Here is a 21,425-nt window from a genome sequence, read left to right as displayed (position 1 = left end):
ACAAGTTGATTTGTTTTTCTTTATCTAAGGTTTGGCTTTACAAACATCATCGAAATATCAAGAATTAAACCATATGCTTTGAAATATAACTTTTTTTATTCAGAATTTCATATGAATTTAGCAGAAATAGGAAATGGAAATGGCGCATTTATCGTTAATTGGAATTCAAGAATCAAAATCGAATATTTAGATTTCTTATTCTGGATTTTGAAAGTAAGTATTGGGACATAAATTCTGCATCGACTTAGGACATGAATTTGTGCTGACATTCAGATTTGTTGGTTTCTGTGTAATAACACCAGTTTATTGTAATTATTTATTCAGATTTTGATGTTTACAACCCCTGGTTTGTTTAAAATTTAATATGAAACCAAATTGATGATAGATCCCTTTAGTTGAATCACAATGAAGGGCACAGGGATCAAATTTGAGATTAACGATACAAAGCATATATGTTTGCAACAGAAATTCGCCTCTTGATTCCCTCTTCCCATTCCCAATCACGTCACTGCATATCTTTCATTTGCCGTCGCCTCTTCCTTCTAACTAACGGCCAGAGTAATTATTCAAAATTTTTAAGGTTCGGTTTCATGATTTGCATTCTAATGAATCCCCTCCCGAGCCTAGATACCCGCGGGAGAATCACTTTTCGGAGATGATGAGAATAACTTGATTTAAATAACGACACTAATTATTGCGTTTATTTCTTGTCCTCCCCGACGACGGAAGCTGGTTGCAACTCAAACTTTAGGAACGTTTCGGAATATGGAGGGTGCATTTTCGTTGTGATTCATTAATTCCTTTATAGGCCAGATTGTCAACAAGGCACTGCCTACACACCGTGCATTGGCGTTGAATCTAATCTCAAATTGATCAAATCAAGTCAGACAAAGGTGTTTCATAAAAAAGTGAGTTACCTAGCGTTGTCGTTTGTCATTTCGCTGAAAACGGGGAACGATGCAAATCACATTGTAATTTTCTCGAGGCTGCTGGTTGTCCACAACGGAGTCAGGTGTCATTTGTCATCGCTGGCTGCTTCTGGCTGGTTGACATAATCCCTGAATAATGTAGCCATTTTCCATAGTGTACATCGGTTTAAGTTGTCGTTTGTCAGGGATTATGCTCTTTCTTCTCAAGTGGTGATCCTTTTGTTGCGTGGGTTGATAAACTTACGAGAAAGTAGGAAAGTGGGGAGACAAAAATGAGAAGACTGCTCAATTTTGTTTTTAAGTTTTCTACTTTTTATGGGTTAACTTTGATAGATTAATTACATCCTTCTCCTTTACACACGTTTTTGTTTAGAAAAGTTTATCTAATTCGTTATCACCAAAGATTTGATTCGTCTCAATATGTCACTCGCAGGCCGTTATAACGTACCGGGCTACTTGCGCTCAAGACAAAAATGATCAAGGCCAGAAGGGTTGACCTAAGAAATAGTGAGTTTTCCCACAATATCAGCGCTCTCCCAGACTGTGCCAATCCGTTTTTGTTGTGGATCAATTTAAAAAAATCCATTTCACCTTAGACAATATTGGACACATTGCCGGTCTAGATGAAACAGCCGTCAGCGAGCAATACCCATCTGACTCCCAATGACTTCCCGGGAGAGCTAGAGATCTTGGCTGACAAACTGTTGACCTATATCGAACCATCAAGAAACATGAGAATCTCAGGCTTTCATAACATCCTAAATCTTGAACTCAATCACATGAGTGCTCCTTTTTCCTTTATATCTAGGAAAGTTGCAAATAATGTTCAAGCTCCGAGGGATGTAGAATCCCTCTGAGTAACTCCGTTCGCTCCTGACAAGGAAGCTAAGGAAGTAATACAGTATGTTGTTGAGATCTCCAACGTGGATGCTTCTCTAGTCACCGTTACTAAGCTTGTCTCTCGTGGCAAGAGCATAGACGATCTCTCTTTCGTTTCGTTTGAAGTGTCAGTCTGCAAATTGGTCTCTAGATTGATCGGATTGGCCTGCTGGTATCAGTGTCCGACCTATTGCACCTTATCGAAAAAACAGAGCAGCCTATCGACTACCAAATCTACAATGAGAACCAGATCAATCTCACCGTTTCATTCTTTGGAACCCCCCCATCTCCATTGGGCCGGAATCCATCTGGTCGAATAGGTCATTTGGCCGAAAAGGTCATTTGGCCAAAAATGTCATATGGCTGTAAAGGTCATTTGACCGAATAGGTCATATTGCCTAATAGGTCCTTTGGCCAAAAAGGTCATATGGCCGCAAAGGTCATTTGGCCGAAAAGGTCATATGACCGAATAGGTAATTGGTCGAATACGTCATTTGGCCGAATAGCCATTGAATATTTGGCCGAATAGCCATTGAATAAGTCATTTGGCCGAATAGGTCACATGGTCGTAAAGGTCATTGGCCGAACAGGTCATTTGTCTGAAAAGGTCATTGGCCGAATAGGTCATTTGGTCGAATAGGCTATAAGGTTAAAAATTTTTGGCCCCGGACAGGGAATGTAGAACAACAAGATCGTCAATGATAACAACAATATCCTCTCTTGTAAGTGATAGGACAAACTCAACTCACAATAAGCGTTTGACCCAAACTGCAACAGAATAGGACAATGATCGCCTGCCGCGCATTTAGAGAAGTGGTGGTCGGTTTTCGACGATGTTTTGGTTAAATAAGTATCAGTTATCAATGTTTAGACAAAAATTTAACCATCTATTAACATGATTTGTGTTTTGTGTTTGAAAAGTTCACAAACAATTACCTTTTCATTTTTGTTACAAATAAAATGGAACGAAACATTGTCTTCATTCTCTGCAGATGAGGACAAAGGCTTATCGCTATTTTCTTTTGTTCCTTGTTTTTGGATTTTTTCAGCGACAATTTCATTTCTTGGCCCGGAATCGATGAGTTCCAGAAGAGAACTGGCCTCCACCCCCAGCTGCTGCTCTAGCCACGGCAATTGTGTGGGGCAGGCGCAGAAGGGCTCTTTTGTTCCGGGTCTCAGGGTTGTTGGTGTTGGGAAGCTTTCGGGAGCGTGAAGGAACTAACAATGGAATTGAATAATCTACTAAGAAGTTTTTAATACCAAAAACCCAAAATAATCCACCTAGCGGTGATAGTGCCTTTCTTGTGTATTATAAAATATAATGAGAAAAGCACATAAGATAGCTAAAAATTGTATTTTAGGGAGAAAGATTCAGTTATTTCCATTATTTCACATTTATTAGTATTCATTCAAATGTATTGAGCAGTTTTTGAAAAAAAAAACGAGCAATGGGTAATGTTTTCAACATAACCGCGACTAGACGTAGGACTTGTATAAACGTAGCGTATTTACATTCAACTTCTATCTTTTGGATCTATGGAGTTTGATTATAGTATTGATATTGGAAACGACAACTTCCATGCTGTGTAGAATTATTAGCAATTTGTGTATTCAAAACTTCTGGAAATAAAACTAATAATTAAATACATAATTAGAATTGCTTTGTTTCTAACTTTTAAGCCCTTATTTACTCAAGCAAATGTAGGGCATTTATAGATTTCTTATTGATGCTTACTGCTGAAAAAAATCAAAACAATAAGAAACAAGTCAAGGAGCAGTAACCCTACTGAAATAGAGGAGGTACTGCTAACACATCAACGAAAATTTATTTAATGTTCTGATTCCAAACTCTGAGTCTACGTCAAATTTAATAATACAATTTCTCAGAAAATGATAAACAAAGAATAAAATAAAGTTTATTTAAATATTCTTCTGGAAATTATTTTTTTGCGGACTTTCTTAAAAGATTTACATGTAATGCAGCGAAATTTTCTAATCTAAAATGGATATCAACACTATTGCTAATGCCTTCTGCAAATAAATGAAAGTAATTATTTTAATCAAATTTTTATTTTCATCAGTGCAGTTGATTTTTTTTGGCTGGGGAATCAGAACTGTTATAGTATAACCATGTTTTAATGTACGTGTCGTTTAGTACCAAGCACAACTTAACATATGGTCAGTCATATGACATGACTCGTACCCATCCCGGGATCATGTGGATTATGAAACCAATCACTTTTCGTGGATGAGCAGACCAAATCTCTCTAATTTTCTTCTTCTCCATCCACCACCGCTGCCTCAGCCATCATCGGCCTCTAGCCGTGAACTCCGAGCGATGCGATGGGCGATTGCATCCATCGCAACCGACACCACTGCATCCGACCATCATCAAGCACAGAATGACAAAAAATGCGCCCACTTCTTAAGTATTCATAGACCCTCCGGCAGTTCTACCGCTGGTGACTGCATGCTGTCGCTGTCGCTGTGTAGGTAAACAGCGAACGAACGAAACAAAAAAATGCGCGAGCAAAAAGCACGTCAGTACGCGCTGCTGTCACAAATTGTAATGGCTCACACACGGCAGGAACTGCTTCTTTCATACACAAAGAGAACTTTGTGGTTAACCCGAAGGCCCGTGACATACCGCATTCTGATGTCCGTGTTAGGAATGCACGGGATTGGTTACATATGAAATTTTTACTGGCTTGACAAGAATTGAAATTTTCAATAGCTTATCGTTAATAATCTTTAGTTTCAATGAAATAGGCAAATTGCTGGAGAGTGTCCGAGTCGATTGATATATAAATCTTAAAAATCCATCGAAAGATAAAGGCGCTAGTAGCGTTCAAAATCTTCCCTTCCATCGTAACGCTCTCGATTTCCAAAAATCTAAATGACACCCAGTATAGTGAAGAAAGACGTAAGTCCTACGTCAAAAACCACCGTTTGAAAAAAAATCTAACAATAATAATTTTTACGCTCGAATTCGCCGAAAAGTTTATATGTCCGTAAAAGCTGAATAGGTCGTTGGCCGAATAGGTCATTTTGTCGAATAGGTATTTTTGCCGAAAAGTTCGGAAGCCTCGGAAGCCTCCTTTCAAGAGGCTCGGAAGCCTCCTTTCAAGAGGCTCGGAAGCCTCCTTTCAAGAGGCTCGGAAGCCTCCTTTGAAGAGGCTCGGAAGCCTCCTTTCTTGAGGCTCGGAGGCCTCCTTTCAAGTGGCTCGGAAGCCTCCTTTCAAGAGGCTCAGGAAGCCTCCTTTCAAGAGGCTCGGAAGCCTCCTTTCAAGAGGCTCAGGAAGCCTCCTTCCAAGCGGCTCAGAGGCCTCTTTTCAAGAGGCTCATAAGCCTCCTTTCAAGAGGCTCGGAAGCCTCCTTTCAAGAGGCTCAGGAAGCCCTCCTTTCAAGAGGCTCAGGAAGCCTCCTTTCAAGAGGCTCCAGAAGCCTCCTTTCAAGAGGCTCAGGCCTCCTTTCAAGAGGCTCAGAAGCCTCCTTTCAAGAGGCTCAAGCCTCCTTTCAAGAGGCTCAGAAGCCTCCTTTCAAGAGGCCCGAAGCCTCCTTTCAAGAGGCTCGGAAGCCTCCTTTCAAGAGGCTCAGAGCCTCCTTTCAAGAGGCCTGGAAGCCTCCTTTCAAGAGGCTCAGGAAGCATCCTTTCAAGAGGCTCAGAAGCCTCCTTTCAAGAGGCTCAGCCTCCTTCAAGAGGCTCCAGAGCCTCCCTTTCAAGAGGCTCGGAAGCCTCCTTTGAAGAGGCTCGGAAGCCTCCTTTCAAGAGGCTCGGAAGCCTCCTTTCAAGAGGCTAGGAAACTCCCTCTCAAGAGGCTCGGAGGTCTTCTTTCGAGAAGCTCGGATGCGTCCCTCCAAAAGGTATGGAATTCTTCTTTCAAGAGGCTCAGAAGCGTTCTTCCAAGATGTGCAAAACTTTCTTTAAGAGGCTCGGAAACCTGCTTTTAAGAGGTTCGGAAACCTCCTTTTAAAGAGCGCGATAGTTTCCTTTCACGAGGTTTGGAAGCCTTCTTTTAAGAGGCTCTAAAGCTTACTTCCAAGAGGCTAGGAAGTCTCCCTTGGAGAGGATCGGATTCTTTGAGGAGGTTTAGAAGACTCCTTTTATGAAGCTCGGAAGCCTCCTTTCAAGAGGCTCGAAGACTCCAAAAGTCATCAAAGTCTTACAGCAAGCTTGATGTATAAACTTAATTTGAATTGAATAGTTTCACGAAGATTTCACATTCTGGAGATCCATATATTGCGTTACTTTTAAGGTCCGTTTTCCATATATCTTATGAGCTTTGCATAATTTCATTTACAGCGAAAAAAGTAGGGGTACCTCCATGAATATAAAAGTTCAAATGGGTACCTCTCTAGAAAAAGGTTGAAAACCGCTGATCATAACTTTAAACCAGAGCGTTAATGAATAAAGCTTCCAATGAATGATTAAATTTGTTATGATTAAATCATTCAACTCTATGATTAAAGATTATGATTAATGATTTTATCATTTTTGACAATGATTAATGATTATGATTAACGATTAAATTAATTTTGACAATGATTAACGATTATGATTAATGAATAAAACGTTTGGAGTAAGATTAACGATTACCAATCGTGATTAAATACTGACACAATATGTGTATGATTAATGATTAAAGATCGGTATGAATAATGATTAATGATTATGAATAATCAAATTGAATGGTTTGCCTATTGATCAATTATCAAGTAACATTTTTACCAAATTGGGTTATTAAAAGGTATGAAAATTAAATGATTATGATTAAAGATTAATGAATAAAAGCGATGTATGCAATGATTAAAAGTGACGATTAATGATTAAACTCAAAACAATTGGCTATGATTAGTGATTAATGATAAAATATGAAATTATATGATTAACGATTAGTGAATAATGATTGAATCATATTTTTTGTATGATTATGATTAATGAATAATGATTAAATAACCCATTATTCATTAATCATGATTAAATCTATGATTAATCACTAATGCTCTGCTTTAAACTACCGGGTAAAGCTATTACTTTTATTTTATTTCAATGGATTTTCAACAAAAAAGTCGCTTCTCTGCATTTGAGCCAAAATTAAGGTGGTTATACAACAAAGCCACAAATCGGCCATCTTGGAAACCACGTGCTTTTTATTGTGATTTTTCAAGAGCACGAATTGAGTGAACCACAATGCCCATGGGGATGAAACATTCGTTGATCGCTTGATCACTTGTGCTAAACAATCGACTTCATTTTCAGCATTGTACGAAAATTATTACGCTAGATTTGATCTTTTGATGCTAGGAGTAGAAAACCGTGTGGTGAATTTGAAATTCACCACATGGCTTGATTGTATAATCACCTTAAAGAACATGAAGAATATTCATCGGTTTCATTAGATTCATGAAGAATGGTTAAAAAATGAATGAACTCGTGATTGGCAGCTCGTATTAGATTAGAATGTTGGTAGCCTTTGGAAAAGAAGAAAATGTTCAGGACCCCTCGGTATTATTTTTTTTTAAATACCCAGGAAATGAAAGATAAGAAGCTATATTTTCACGTAGTTGAAATTTTAGCGATGCTCATTTTGTGATAATATTGTTCTACTGAACACGCCGTGAAAATCTTAATATTGAAGGCTTTAAAAATTAATTTCGCATAGTTTAGATATCCTGGGACGTACAGAATCCGTACCACTTACTGGAAAATTGAGGAGTTTTCCATTCTATCAATTTTTATTTTATTGAATAAATTTTTAAAAACTTTTCAATCATTTGATTTTATGTACTATCAAATATGGGAGCATCCATAAATTACGTAACGCTCAGAGATGGGTGGGTGGTTGACCGAAGTGTGACAATCCATACAAAAATTTTCAATGATTCATACAAAAAGTGTGACGGAGGGGGGTGGGGCGGTAGAAAATGGCCAATTTTTGCGTTACGTAATTAATGGATCTTCCCTATGGACTAAACCATTTGCTGTTTCTTTTAAATAATATATGTATTTTCATAATGTTTTGTCATGTTATCTTACACATACTTTGTTAATCTGAACATAAATGCAAAAAGGAAACTTATAAATTCATTTACCGATCATGTCTTTAGCATACTAATTTATATTTCATTTTTTTTTTCAGGTAAGCATTTCACCGATTAATACGGAATGAAAAAGTGAGTAGTCGGTTCACAACAGATGAATATTTCATGACAGAAACCTTACTCACTCATGGTATAAGCCTTAAATGGGTGTGCTATTAGAGTGACATTCTTATCTTCATTAACTGCATCAGATAATTCGTTTTATAAATCTGCCTGTGATATTTGGTCATTGAACAAGGTCATTGGTATTTGTGGGCTTCCACACGAATATATAAACTTTGTTTCCTGACGAGAATAAAAATCGTAATCCTCAGAACGTCACTGAAATGTACAACTTTTCAAAGTTTGACGGAAGTGTCGGTACATTGTAAAACAAATAAGTGAAAATGTAGGTGGGTTATTACAATTTGTGATAAATTAGTGGACTTGGGCAGTTTGATAGTCTACTAAAAGTTACTCGAATTTAGATTTATTTCAACGTTGAAAGTAGTTGTTTGGCTTTTCTTCTATCAAAATGGGAAATATTTTATAAGGGGCGATTGTTCAAGATGCAAAAAAGAAAAGAAAGGAAAGAATATGAAATGAAAATTAAGGAAACATTGTTCTTTTGTCAAAAATAATATATAACCTTATTAATCATTGTTAAATTTATCATTATTTTCGATTTGTTACAATCATCTAAAATATCTAGTTGTGTGTTTCACTGCCGCTCTGACTAGTACTGTACTTCTAAAGTAATAAATATGTAATAGCACACATGCTGTAACAAAATGACATGCATTTTTATTGACAATGGTATTTATCAAATTTTTACATCAGTTCTCGACAACGTGATCTGTTATCGATAGCAAGTTGAAGATATTTCCGCGATGATTCATCCATTTCGATTTGATGAAATCCGTTTTTGAATCAATTCTTTTTTGTTGTTGCAAAAATATCTTGAATACTAGAATAAGTGCACCTGAACTGGAATTATTCTATATGACGAGTTTCCTACAATATTATTGTAAAATCAATAGCTTCATTTATGATTGTTTCATTTTCTTGTCAACCGAAGACTTCTGCTTACACACCTTTTGTATCAGTCTTTTCACAACGTAAATATTGATGGCAGCTACTGCCAACAAAATTACAAACATCACAGCATAAACATCCAAAAGCTGGTACTCGAACAGCGAGAGATCCATTGCCGCCGATCGCAAATGCGGAGCTCCTCGATGTCGGATTACGTATTCGGTCCAGAATACGGCCGCCTCTTTCGGAGACAACGGCTTATCGCGGAATCGTTCGGACACTAATTTTGCATTCTTAGCATACGCCGGATTGTTTAACACCGTAGTGATCGCTTTCTCGACCGTCTCCTCGGTAATGTCATCGTAGTCCAGCCGCACTGCATATCCAGAGCGAACGGCTTTTTCGACGTTCATCGGTTGGTCCCCGAAGATCGGAATTCCAACCATGGGTTTGCCGTGATACAGCGCTTCCGTCGATCCGAGAAGACCGCCGTGCGTGATAAACAGCTTTACGTTTGGATGAGCCAAAATGTCATTTTGTGGCATCCATGCCTGGATCTTTAAGTTAGACGGTTGGTTGGGTATGGTTTCGTCTTCAAATTTCCACAAAACACGCTGTTTGAGCTTTGAGAAAACTTTCAGAAATGCTTGTCGCTTCTCTTCTGGAAAGTGAATCGACTTGATATTTGATCCCATACAAAAATAAACGACACCGTCTTTAGCCTCGTCAAGGTATTTTTGAAGGTCCTAGAAAATTGAACAGTAGGTAGAGATTTACGAAATCAATTCAAATGTCAAATAAAATCCCTTGACTCACCTGCGGCAAAGGTTTCCCTTCTTCGATCTGGATTCCTCCGGCTTCGATCACATTAGGTGGATAAGGCCTTGGGCTACTTAAACTAAAATGTTGATTCAAAAACACTAAAGACACGTTTTTCATCTGCTGCTCGAAAGTCAGTTTGGCATGGGGAAATCCTGCTTCATACATCCGCCTCTGATTGGGTAGATAGCGTTGCTCGTAGTACAGCCTATCGATAATTGTCATGGCCGTATTGTGGAAACGCTGCCAGAATGTCATCTTATCTGTGTAGCTTAGCAAAAAGTGAGCCACGTGTGATGGTGGTGCCGGAGATCCCACCAGATCGTTGGTCCACATGCAACTCCCAAACGTTGAGTACGCTATCAATGGGGCATCAAAATGCTGGGCAAATCCGTACAGCGACTCGGTGATAAATGCCTCAACGAACACCACATCAAACTTCTCATCTGATTCGAGCAAATCGACTACACTCGGGTGTTTCAGCACGTATTTGCAAACCATTTCAGAGAACGTTTCGTACATCATGTATAACATGAAAATCGGTGCGATAAATCCACCGGAATTCCTAAAGTTGAAAAAGTTCTGCTCAACACCTTTTTGGGTCTCTTCAACTAATCCGGTCAACAATATTTCGCGGTAGTTTTTGGGTGGGTTCTTAAGTGAAAACGGGCTGATGACGGTAACATCATGTCCGGCATTTGCCAACGTTTTCATGATCCCGGCACCAATGTTGAAGTGAGATGTTGCTACCATTGGTAGCACGCCAAGAATTTTGGCACCTTCGGAGAAGGTCACCAATAGGAGGAGAATCGCTACCGCGCGTGCGATCATGGTGATTTGCCAAAGTAAACTAAATGAAATACGTCGAACAGAAGTGTGGGAAGTTGTCTATTATTGAGGTAGAGTATGAATGGTATCTTATCGACGTCGCTGGCGTTTGTGATTTGTCGTCAGAATGATAACTGGATTCAATACGTTAATTGGAAATGATTTAGCAACTTTGGGGATACATTCTTGGATAGCATGCTTACAGACAATTTCACAACGATATGTGTTGTTAGTATTTTAATAACCTTTATCAATAAAGGTCAAAACATCAGAATACTTGCTGTGCAATGTCTTCGCATTAATAGCATACATTTATTAAATTCAATCAAGCCCAGGGAACCTTCAGAAACTGCGAGTTCATTTCGCGGCCTTCGCAGTGTTTCGCAGTGAAGAATTGTAATTCTCAATCATAATATAAAGATAGACATAAGAGATAAGTTGGTTCCTGGGTTTGTATGATGTTGTTATTGCGATAAACACCAAATGTTTATTTGGGTTATGTATAGTCGGTCGAAATACGATACTGTCATATGAAAAATCTTAAACCAAAGTAGATCTCCAGAATATTTTAACCGTAGACTAATGCATGGAAATGTTATAACCAGTGATTTTGATAAAATGATACAGTTAGATACACTTAAGTATAAGCAAGTCATTCTGTCTGGTGTGGCAACATTATTTCGTTCCTAACAGCTTTGGCCCTTCTGTTCTACAAAACTGTACCGAAAGGTGTTTCATCATCTTTTTACAATCAGCTTCAAGTTTCCATTTCACTTCAAAATTCCATCATTCAATCATTTCACTTACAAACTTGCAATTATCCAACATCTGTCGCGATACTCCAATTTTGCAGATTTGAGAAAGATAAGATAGCGCTTTATCTAAACCCATTAATGTCCAGTGATCTGTTGATAGATTAGAAGCGTTTGAAGCTTTTTTGTTTTTAAATAGGCAAAAGTAACTACCTATTATAAAAGTATCTGAACTGGTTTATTTACACAACTCACCATGATTTGCCAAGATCTAGAACCAGAACACAACCACATAATTGACAACCCACAGAAGAAAAAAAATGTATGGAGCTATGAAAAAGCTAATGAAAGCAGTGTAAAATATTAGTTTCGTATCTATCTTCTATTCTTCTCGATTAACCGGGCTCGATTAATCGGAGAAAATGGCTCGATTATCCGGAGTAATATTTTTACCCATCTTAGAAAAATAGAAATATTATCTTTGTGTATCCGTAACGTATCCAATATGTGCAAGACATGATAGTGACTTTCTCGCTTTCCTAAGGGAGCATCCATAAATAACGTAACGCTTAGAGGGGGAAGGGGTGTTGCCCGAAGTGTGACAATCCATACAAAAAATTGCAATGATTCATACAAAAAGTGTGACATAGGGGGATGGGGGTTGAAAATGGTCAATTTTTGCGTTACGTAATTAATGGATCTTAGCTAAGGGACTGTCCACAAATTACGTAACGCTTTAGAGGAAATAAGGAAGTTAGACCAAGCGTTACGATCCGTAAAAAAAACCTTCCATAAGTTACGTGAGGGAGGGTGGGGTAACACCGATATTTTTTTAAGCATTTGTATGTACATTCTGAGTACAGCATTCGCATTGTGATTCATGCCACCAAATGGTCCTTCGGAATATCCGGAATGGATTCATTCACAAATAACGTAACGCTAAATTTGGAGATTTTGAACCTCCATCCTCCCCCTCGTAACGATTTTTATATGGAAGGTTTAATTGGTTTGTATGAATCGTAACGCACGGCCTGACTCTTTCCCTTCCCGTCCAGCGTTACGTAATTTGACGTGACAGCCTCAATATTTATATGAAAAAATAATTATTTTACCAACGGTGGTCCATGTATGGATTAAAACACCAGTTCTATATTCATAGTAACAACAAATGGCGCTGAAAAATTCTTGTGTTTAGGGAACATCCGTAAATTACGTAACGCTTAGATAGGGGAGGGGGGTTTCCTGAAGTGTGACAATCCATACAAATTTTTTAGATACCTCAAACAAAAAGTGTGACGTAATTGATGGATCTTACCTAATGATGAAATGAATATTTTCATTTTCAAAAGAATCACTCGGTGGCCAAGGTGATCCATACACAATGTCATGCTCAGAATGTCGGGCAATAACCCGGTGAAAATGGTTCCTGATAAGGATCCGCAAGGGACAAGAAGGCGAGGTGCGCAGAGAGCAAGGTGGATCGATTTAAGGTCCCTCCGTGGACTACAAAGTTGGCGACGTGCAACTACAGACCAAGCTGAATGTAGATGAATTTTATGTATTGCAGAGGCCTTAGCTTGAAGAAATCAAATGAAATAAATTCCGATGTTAGAATGTCAAATGGTGCTATGCGATGAAATTCATTATTTTTTGTTTTATTTCATGGACGTTCCGGAATTTTTGGAAGGCCACGACATGTATAAGCCACAACATCAAGTGCATCTGAAAAATCTTGGTGCTTAACGATAAATTTTAGAAGTTTTCTTTTTTTGGATCCTCCACACGGTGGTTAGAGGTATGCGCCATCGCCGCCGACAGTTTATGGCAATCCCGTTGAAACTTCAGTGGATTTTTCGTGAAAAAAGCTATTTTTCTTGAAAATTCTATACAATTTTTCGTTGAAAAATCGAAAAAGCTTTTCGTAAAACTAAGAACTTTCATTGAAAATTCTGAAGAATTTCCTTCGAAATTCTAAGTAAATTTCCTTAAAAATTTGGAAGATATTTTTGTATAATTTAAAAGAAAGGAATACAGGATCACCGTCTTTGACCAGAGGTCGCACAGACTGAATACGTTATGGGCCAAACACAATTGGTACGTTTGCGTGCGTTTTGACAGTTCTCCCATGGGAAAACTGTCAAAACGCACGCAAACGTACCAATTGTGTTTGGCCCATTACACTTGGCATTAGACAACGGACACGATTTTTTTTCTCCTTACTAGGGCGAGAATCAAACTCACACTCTATGGCTTACAAATGCGCTGAGACAACTGACGTCACTAAGGCCTAGGCCAAAAAGGCCTAGATGGTCGTTTGGTAGAGAAGGGCCATTTGGCCGAAATGAACATATGGTGTTAAATTAATGATTTCGTGTGTGTTACTTCTACGTGAAGTTAAACGATTTACAATGATATGTAAATGCTAATATCGACACTATTGTTTCATAAGGGTGAATGTCCCAAACGTAAACAATGCCTTTTCCTGCAAAGTCCTCAACAACTAGGACCACTCCCAACTAACAACCACTTGGAACTAGTGGCGCTCCGCGCCTTCTATCAAGAGGAATGGAAAATACCGCCAGAAGTCTCTAATCTTCCGGAAATCAGCAGAATAAGTCAATGTTTACGTTTGCGACTTTCGCCCTTTTGAAACAACAATGTCGATATCATCTTCCAAACTTAGACGCACATGTTCATGATAGAATTAGAGGCGAAAGTATAGAATTGATAGTTCCGTTAGGATACGGCAGGCATGAAGAATGTTTTTATAGAAGTCGATTTGAAAGCGAGCGGAGGGGCAATATTTGTGATGGCACATATCGCACGACCTTCCTTCTGCCAAGCTCCCGTATGAAGGGGGGAGGGAAGAATATCAGTGGAATATCAGTGTGGAAGCTGATATATCTCCACTGGCAAAAGGAAGGTGGTTTGACTTGCTCATATACCATCGCGTGCGGAAGGATTTGCTATCGACGAGTACTGTCTCCAAATTTCAAATATGACATCAGCATTTAGTCGAATAGGATTTTTATTGCACAGTTCTGTTTTCTCATTGCGTCCGTCTCGTCGCAACCAACTTGGCTGCCTCGGAGAGAACAAAGCAGAGAAAGGCACTGCTGCTGTACCGTCGACCAATAACAGCTGGATTGATGGATGCCCCCACCAAGGGTAGTACACTAAATCAGGGTAAAAATATTTCACAGTCAATGCAGTGAAAAACATGGATCTCAGTAAAATCTGCTGTCGCCTTCATCGCCGCCGTGATGAGTGCGACTGGGTGCAGCCGAAAAATCATTTCCAACGCCGACTATTCAATTTCGCATTCAGCCACTCACAAGTCGCTCTGACATGCTGCTCAGTTCGCGCCTTACCGTATGACTGTGAGTGGCCCATTTAAACGCGTGGTGAATTTTTTCAATTTGCTGGGTGAATGTGTACATTTTGCTGTGGTAAATTTCATCTTCGCGGCGCTGTGGGTGATGTGAGTTCTGTTGTTTACTTTTCTGCTTCTCCGGGAATGTGAGGTTGATTTCAAAGCAGGAAGAAAATAAAAAAATGATATAAAAAAACATCACCTTCATCCAGTGCTGCCGAATATTTACAACCCTGCACTAAATTAATGATTTCGTGTGTGTTACTTCTACGTGAAGTTAAACGATTTACAATGATATGGAAATGCTAATATCATCTTCCAAACTTGGACGTACATGTTCATGATAGCATTAGAGGCGAAAGTATAGAATTGATAGTTCCGTTAGGATACGGCAGGCATGAAGAATGTTTTTATAGAAGTCGATTTGAAAGCGAGCGGAGGGCAATATTTGTGATGGCGCATATCACACGACCTTCCTTCTGCCAAGCTCCCGTATGAAGGGGAGGGAAGAATATCAGTGTGGAAGCTGATATATCTCCACTGGCAAAAGGAAGGTGGTTTGACTTGCTCATATGCCATCGCGTGCGGAAGGATTTTCTATCGACGAGTGCTGTCTCCAAATTTCTAATATGACATCAGCATTTAGTCGAATAGGATTTTTATTGCACAGTTCTGTTTTCTCATTGCGTCCGTCTCGTCGCAACCAACTTGGCTGCCTCAGAGAACATCCATACGACGTACGGGTGAAGATCATACGGCCGAACTAATAATTTGGCCGAAAAAGACGTTTGCTCCGACAGCTTTTTTGTTCGAAGGACGTTTTTCGCCGTATAATCCGATCAGCCGAATAAAATTTTCGGCCAAATTGCCCTTCCTTCTAAACTACCATTTCGGTCAAATGGAATTTTCGATGACAAGGCCTATTCGACCAAACGACCTGTTAGGGCATATGGCTTTTTCGGCCAAATGACTAGTTTGGTCCTACCGCCAAACCATTTTCGACATATAACCGTATCGGACAAATGGAAATCGGCTAGATAGCTTCCGGCTTAACGTATTATTTGGCCATGTGGTATTCGGTCAAATTACTTTCAACCAAACGACCCTCGTCTTATGAAAATTTTCTCGTAGAATTTCCAAAGAATTACTAATAGACAACATAAGGAATTTAACGTAGAAATCCAAAGAAATTCCGTAAAAAATCCAGTTGAAATTCCGTTGGAAACAGTTTTTGTGAAACTTTAAAAAAATCACAAGGAAATTCTGTTAAATTCATAGAATGCATGCCCGATGGCATAGGCAAACTCCTAAACAATTTCCCGTGAAAATTTCAAAGAAATTCCCATGAAAACTTTAGAGCAATTCCTGTTGAAAATTCGAAAAACTTGGAAGAATCTCCTGGGACAGCTCATTAGATTTTTTCGTGGAAATCGAAAGGATTCTCCCGTTAATGTTTTTATATATCCTAAAAAAAAACTTTACGTTACGAACGTAATAAAAAAAATCGCCAAGCCATCGCTGACCAAAATTATGACAAACGTTGCCGCCGACGATTTTCGGATCGGCGCTGACCTCTAACGGTAGTCTGAATCCGTGAACGGACCAACGGAATGTTTTATTAGATGTTATATAACCAAAATAAATATTATTCGATTCAAAGTTGAATTTTCAGCAACAACAAAAACATGGCTCGGAGGGTTCGATTATCCGGAGTGAAATTTTTTCAACACTCCGGATAATCAAGTCCGGCCTGTAATAAAAATGAAATGGTCTGTGTTCGTATCCGCATAACTCAAAAACGGCTGGATGGATTTTCTTCATTCCTTCAGCAGATATGTTCGTTTTAGTTTCCGATGGGTTTATATGATATTTCCTCATGCGAAAATTACGAGTAAAGTTAAGTAAATTGGGGAAAAATAAATTTAAGATTCGTATGAGCATTTTGCATGGACGCTTACTATGCAGGACTACGTCTGCCGGGTCAACTAGTTTCTTATAAAATGATTAGTAAGAAGAACATCGACAATACAAAATATGTTGTCTATAAAATGAATAGCTCTTACTTTAAATTTACAGATCATAGTGATGAAACGGATTTTTCCGCCAGGTAATAGTAGCAAGCTCTCAAATTGCATGCATATTCGGAATAGATCCTGACTATGCCTTTGTCAAAGTTATTCTGGGGATCTGGGGCAAAGAAATAAAAGAAGTCGACCGAAACCTAACTTGGCAACAGGTTAAAGTGATAGCTGGGAAACGCTCAGGATGGAGATCTTTCAAGTCGGCCCTTTGCACCACCGGAGGTGTACAGGGTTCATAAGTCAGTAAAAAAGGGACAAAGTTACTCTTCTTCTTCTTGTTGGCATTACATCCCCACACTGGGGCAGAGCAGCTTAGTGTTCATTAAGCACTTCCACAGTTATTAATTGCGAGGTTTCTAAGCCAAGTTACCATTTCTGCATTCGTTTTTCATGAGGCTAACACGATGATACTTTTATGCCCAGGGAAGTCGAAACAATTTCCATTCCGAAAATTGTCTAGACCGGCACCGGGAATCGAACCCAGCCACCATCAGCATGGCCTTGCTTTGTAGCCGCGCGTCTTACCGCACGAGCAAAGTTACTCATGATCATCATCATAATTCGGAATCCCTGCGCTAGGTGGCGCCCTTGAAATGCATGTTAATTGGAAATCGGGATGTACCACAAGAATCTGAATATTTTATAAAAGCACAGTATAAAAATGTTACAGCATATATGATGTAATAAAAAGGCTCCATTCGATTCGACTGATTTTTCCATCACTTTTCAAAATTACAGGTCGTCGTTACTATGGAGGTTGTATTCAATATTGCGTACAAGAAAAAGTTGGATGTAAAATTAGAGGCTTTTGAACACAAAAATATGCGTTTCAATATTTCCATAGCGTATAATTTTCAGAATTTTTAACTGTATGGGTACACAGGAGAAGCTCAAATAAAATAATAATAAGAAAAGTGCGTAAAAAATAATGTCGTAAGTATTACTTAAAGCTTGCTCACTAGTAGTATGCTTTAAAACCTTTGCTTCACTTTAACCTTCATCTACTCAGTGACTGCGTAAAATTGTATTGTCGTCTCCTTTCTTCCCACGGAAATTTTAGTCAATTTCCATCAAAAGCAGCACTACTCATAGTTTTGAAGTGGCGACAATACTATTTTACTCAACCACTAGTGTAGATAAAAGTTAATGTGATGAGAAGTACGCAACAAAACTTTCGTCTTAATGATTACAAATTAGGAAAAAAAAGTTGGTAGCCTCTATTCAAGGTTTTTTTTTCTTTTAATCTTAGATGTATTGGATGGGAGAATTGCATAATTCATCACTTTTCAAACGTTTCCTCATTTTTAAAACATCACTGAAAATCCGCGTAGTAAGTGAGGTTCTGCAAGGCAGACGCAACGTCATTCTGCTCCACATACATGATTTTGCAGGTTTGTTTGTCGCAGCAGACATTTCATATCTTTCACGTGATGCGAGCCAGTGATAAGAAATCGCATTACCTAAACAATCGGTAACTGATGAGTCGAGCACCAAACGTAGGGGAACAGGCCCCATAATACACCCAGGGGGCAAAACGTCTTCATGCTATTGCATCATATTTATGATGGTAGTTGAGATAAAACTAGGCCGAAAATTATGTAGGTCAGCCGAGAAAAGTATTGAAACTACATAAAGGAAGGTCGAAAAAATTGAAAATTTCCTTATTTTGATGAAACGTTTAACACTCAAGAAAAAAAAAGATCATTCGATTCATGTGCTAGCTCACGTGGATTTTTGCAATGGGGTCTTCTTCATGAAAGGTATGTGTTGTATTCATGGATTATTTCCAATCTTGATTTTCATCAAATTCATGATTGCGTTAAATGGAATCTATAAAGATGACACATACTTTTGATAGAAGCTTTAAATGAAATATGTATATTCGTATGCCAAATGATTTCGATCACTGGTATTTCTTTACTAATGATATTTATTTTGCTTTATTCTTCAATATCAGTCACAATAAGTGCAAGACACATGTTTATTAATAAAAAATGAAAATAAAAATTTCACAATAAAGCAAACCACGTTACGCAAAAATTGGCCTTCACACTCCTGTAGCACTGTTTGTATGAAACGACTGCAAATTTGCATTAATTTCGAACGGATCGTCAAGCTTCACACTCTCCCCCTTCAAATGCTTCGCATCTTATGGACGTTCTCCTAATGATCCTCTTTTTTCGTCGAACACAACGAAACTCTAGTCCAGCTGCTGATGAAGAAGCCCAACCAATTAACTGCCTACCCAACAATGACCTGCAAAATGGAGACACGCACTTCATATTCAATTCCCAAAGAACGCATGCAGTTCGGATGATGGATTGGATGGTTATCAAGTTGCAGACTGACTTTATGTATTTTAAGGAGATAATTTTATCGCACACAACTATTGTATATTGTGGAGCGCTTGCTTGATGATAATAACTAATTTGCTCACCAATTCGAAGTTTGAATTCATAAAACAAAGCACTAACTCGAATTTTCTCCACCGCGCTCAAAATAAGTGCAACAGCAGCATCTAAACTCTAACTCCGCCAATTTTTATAACTTGGCTCCAGAAGGTCTGCTAGTCCGCAAATGCTTTGGGTAAATTAAATGAGGCATTTTATTTAAGTCCGGCATATGTTATAGGTATGTGTCACTATTAATGATGGGTATGAGATACAAATAAATATAATAAGAATGAAAATATATATATATATATTTAGAGTAAAATCAACAGTGATTCAAATCGTTGGGGCTGTCAGTTTGAATATGAATCTGAAACATCAATTTTCCCAGCAGCTGTTCTAGATTCATTTTTTACACAACTGTCAAACAAATAAAACTGGTATAACGCTCAGTTTTATTTTCTGCAAATTTGAATCACGAATGAATCACGAGATTCAAATATTTTCCAATTGTTTTGGTGTATGAATGCGTCATTTTATCTACGGATCAATCCACTTTGCAATTACGGGGCCTTTCTTGGCAGCAACATAATGATTTCATTCAATTGAAAATTTGAAAAACATGAATAGAACACTGCTGGGGAAACCAGCGAGTTTGTTCTATTTTGCTCCAGATTCAAATTAGAATAGTGGTCGAAAAAATGTAAAAAATAACGTTTTCCCGTACTAATCTTCATATAGATTCAAAACGCGATGCGGAAAGCGATGACGCATCCAATCGAGCAAGAAAGTTGGATGAAAAAGTTGATTGGGGTCCCAAAACGATTTAGAAAAACCTTAATCTCACTTAATTGGATGAAGTTTGCATTTTTCCATACAACTGCGCCTCACTCCACTATAGAGGCAGATTGTCGCTGTTGTTACTGATGGAACAGTTTTTGCTGGCGATGTTAGGGCGCTAAATGTCAACAAAGCCTATGCGCATGAACCTGGTTTGAGGCCTAAGCGGAGGTGAAGAAATCGACCTTTAATAAGAAGGAGGCGTTCGCAAAAGACTTTACAAAGGCCCTAGGAAGCCACGCCACGGCTCTGCCTCTTTGACAAAGTAATACTGATCTGAATCATATCTGATTACATTTACACTTTAAGCTTGACGTCTTAAATATTGAGCCGGATCACTTATAAAAATAGAATACAATAGTTAAAGACACTTTTCGTTTTCTGTTACTTAGTTAGGAATTTATTATTAGCTTAGTAAGGGCCAATTGTCCCCTCTCCCCTATCACTGTAAGCTCAATCAATCAGCAACACTGCGATATAAAAGATATAAGTGTCTTGCACTTGACCGTAGTAGCACGACTCACAAATTCTATGGAGTTTTTCAAATGAGCGTAATTGACGTCGACCTTGAATTTTGGGGCGGATTTTTTTTTTAGAATTATTTATTGATGAACATTGAGTACGGAATTGATGTTGTTATCCCCACACGGACCACGGAAAATCCGGAACATCCATAGAAATGATCATTCGAAAATTTCAGCGTAAAGCACCGGGATTTTTTTAGAACCATTTCTTGTTTACCATGAATATGATATTTATGTTGTGAACCACACACGGACCATTATGGCCACCGGGTGGTCCCTTCGATGATCCGGAATATCCGTAAAAATAATCTATTGGAATATTTCATCGTATTTTAAAACCTTCTACATAAGTTTCAGCTCCGTTTAATCTTGCTGGGTGGGACAGGAAACCTTCCGACTTATAATGCAAATCACTGCTGCTATATCTGAACGGGTGTTCATTGCGATATACAGTAGTTGTCCTACCACTTTCTGGCACTGCTTGTTGTCCGGAAGAAGAATGGAATTTTCGTTTTGCTTCCTGTATACAGGGTCCAACGGAATGTTCGACGGTTTAGCATCTTCCAGTACAACAGATTTCACCAATTCGTCGATGTACTTAGGGTGACTTTAGTGGAACTATCCAGCTTCATCTCGCACCACATAAATGGCCAGGTAATGTCCGACATCCCAAAGGCAACTGATTTTGAAGTTTGTCTCATAAAAATCTCCTCCTCAATGTTGCCATGGAGAAAGGCCGTCTTCACATCGTACTGCTTGACCATCATCTTTCGTTTCGCCGCAACAGACATCAGGGTCTGGAACGAAGTTTGACGGACCATCGGCGCGAATACCTCGTCGTAGTCGGTCTCATAACGTTGGCTGAAACCTTGAACTACCAACCGCGCCTTATAC

General features: G+C 38.7%; 2 protein-coding genes across 9 annotated transcripts in view; one reads left to right on the top strand and one right to left on the bottom strand.

Moving 5' to 3' along the window:
- The window catches only part of LOC134218497 (calmodulin-binding transcription activator 1), a 708,930-nt gene that overhangs the window by 195,050 nt on the left and 492,455 nt on the right, over positions 1 to 21,425 (top strand). The gene's annotated exons all lie outside the window — the stretch shown is intronic.
- LOC134214333 (UDP-glucosyltransferase 2-like) lies at positions 7,796 to 10,588 on the bottom strand. The gene is made up of 2 exons (XM_062693734.1): positions 9,741 to 10,588; positions 7,796 to 9,670 (listed from the first exon to the last, which is right to left on the bottom strand). The coding sequence occupies exons 1-2, from the start codon at positions 10,572 to 10,574 to the stop codon at positions 8,936 to 8,938; spliced, it is 1,569 nt and encodes a 522-aa protein (XP_062549718.1). The 5' UTR covers positions 10,575 to 10,588; the 3' UTR covers positions 7,796 to 8,935.

The sequence above is a fragment of the Armigeres subalbatus genome, chromosome 2 (genome assembly GCF_024139115.2).
Source record: "Armigeres subalbatus isolate Guangzhou_Male chromosome 2, GZ_Asu_2, whole genome shotgun sequence".
Taxonomy (NCBI): domain Eukaryota; kingdom Metazoa; phylum Arthropoda; class Insecta; order Diptera; family Culicidae; genus Armigeres; species Armigeres subalbatus.
This window is presented reverse-complemented; position numbering and strand designations above follow the sequence as displayed.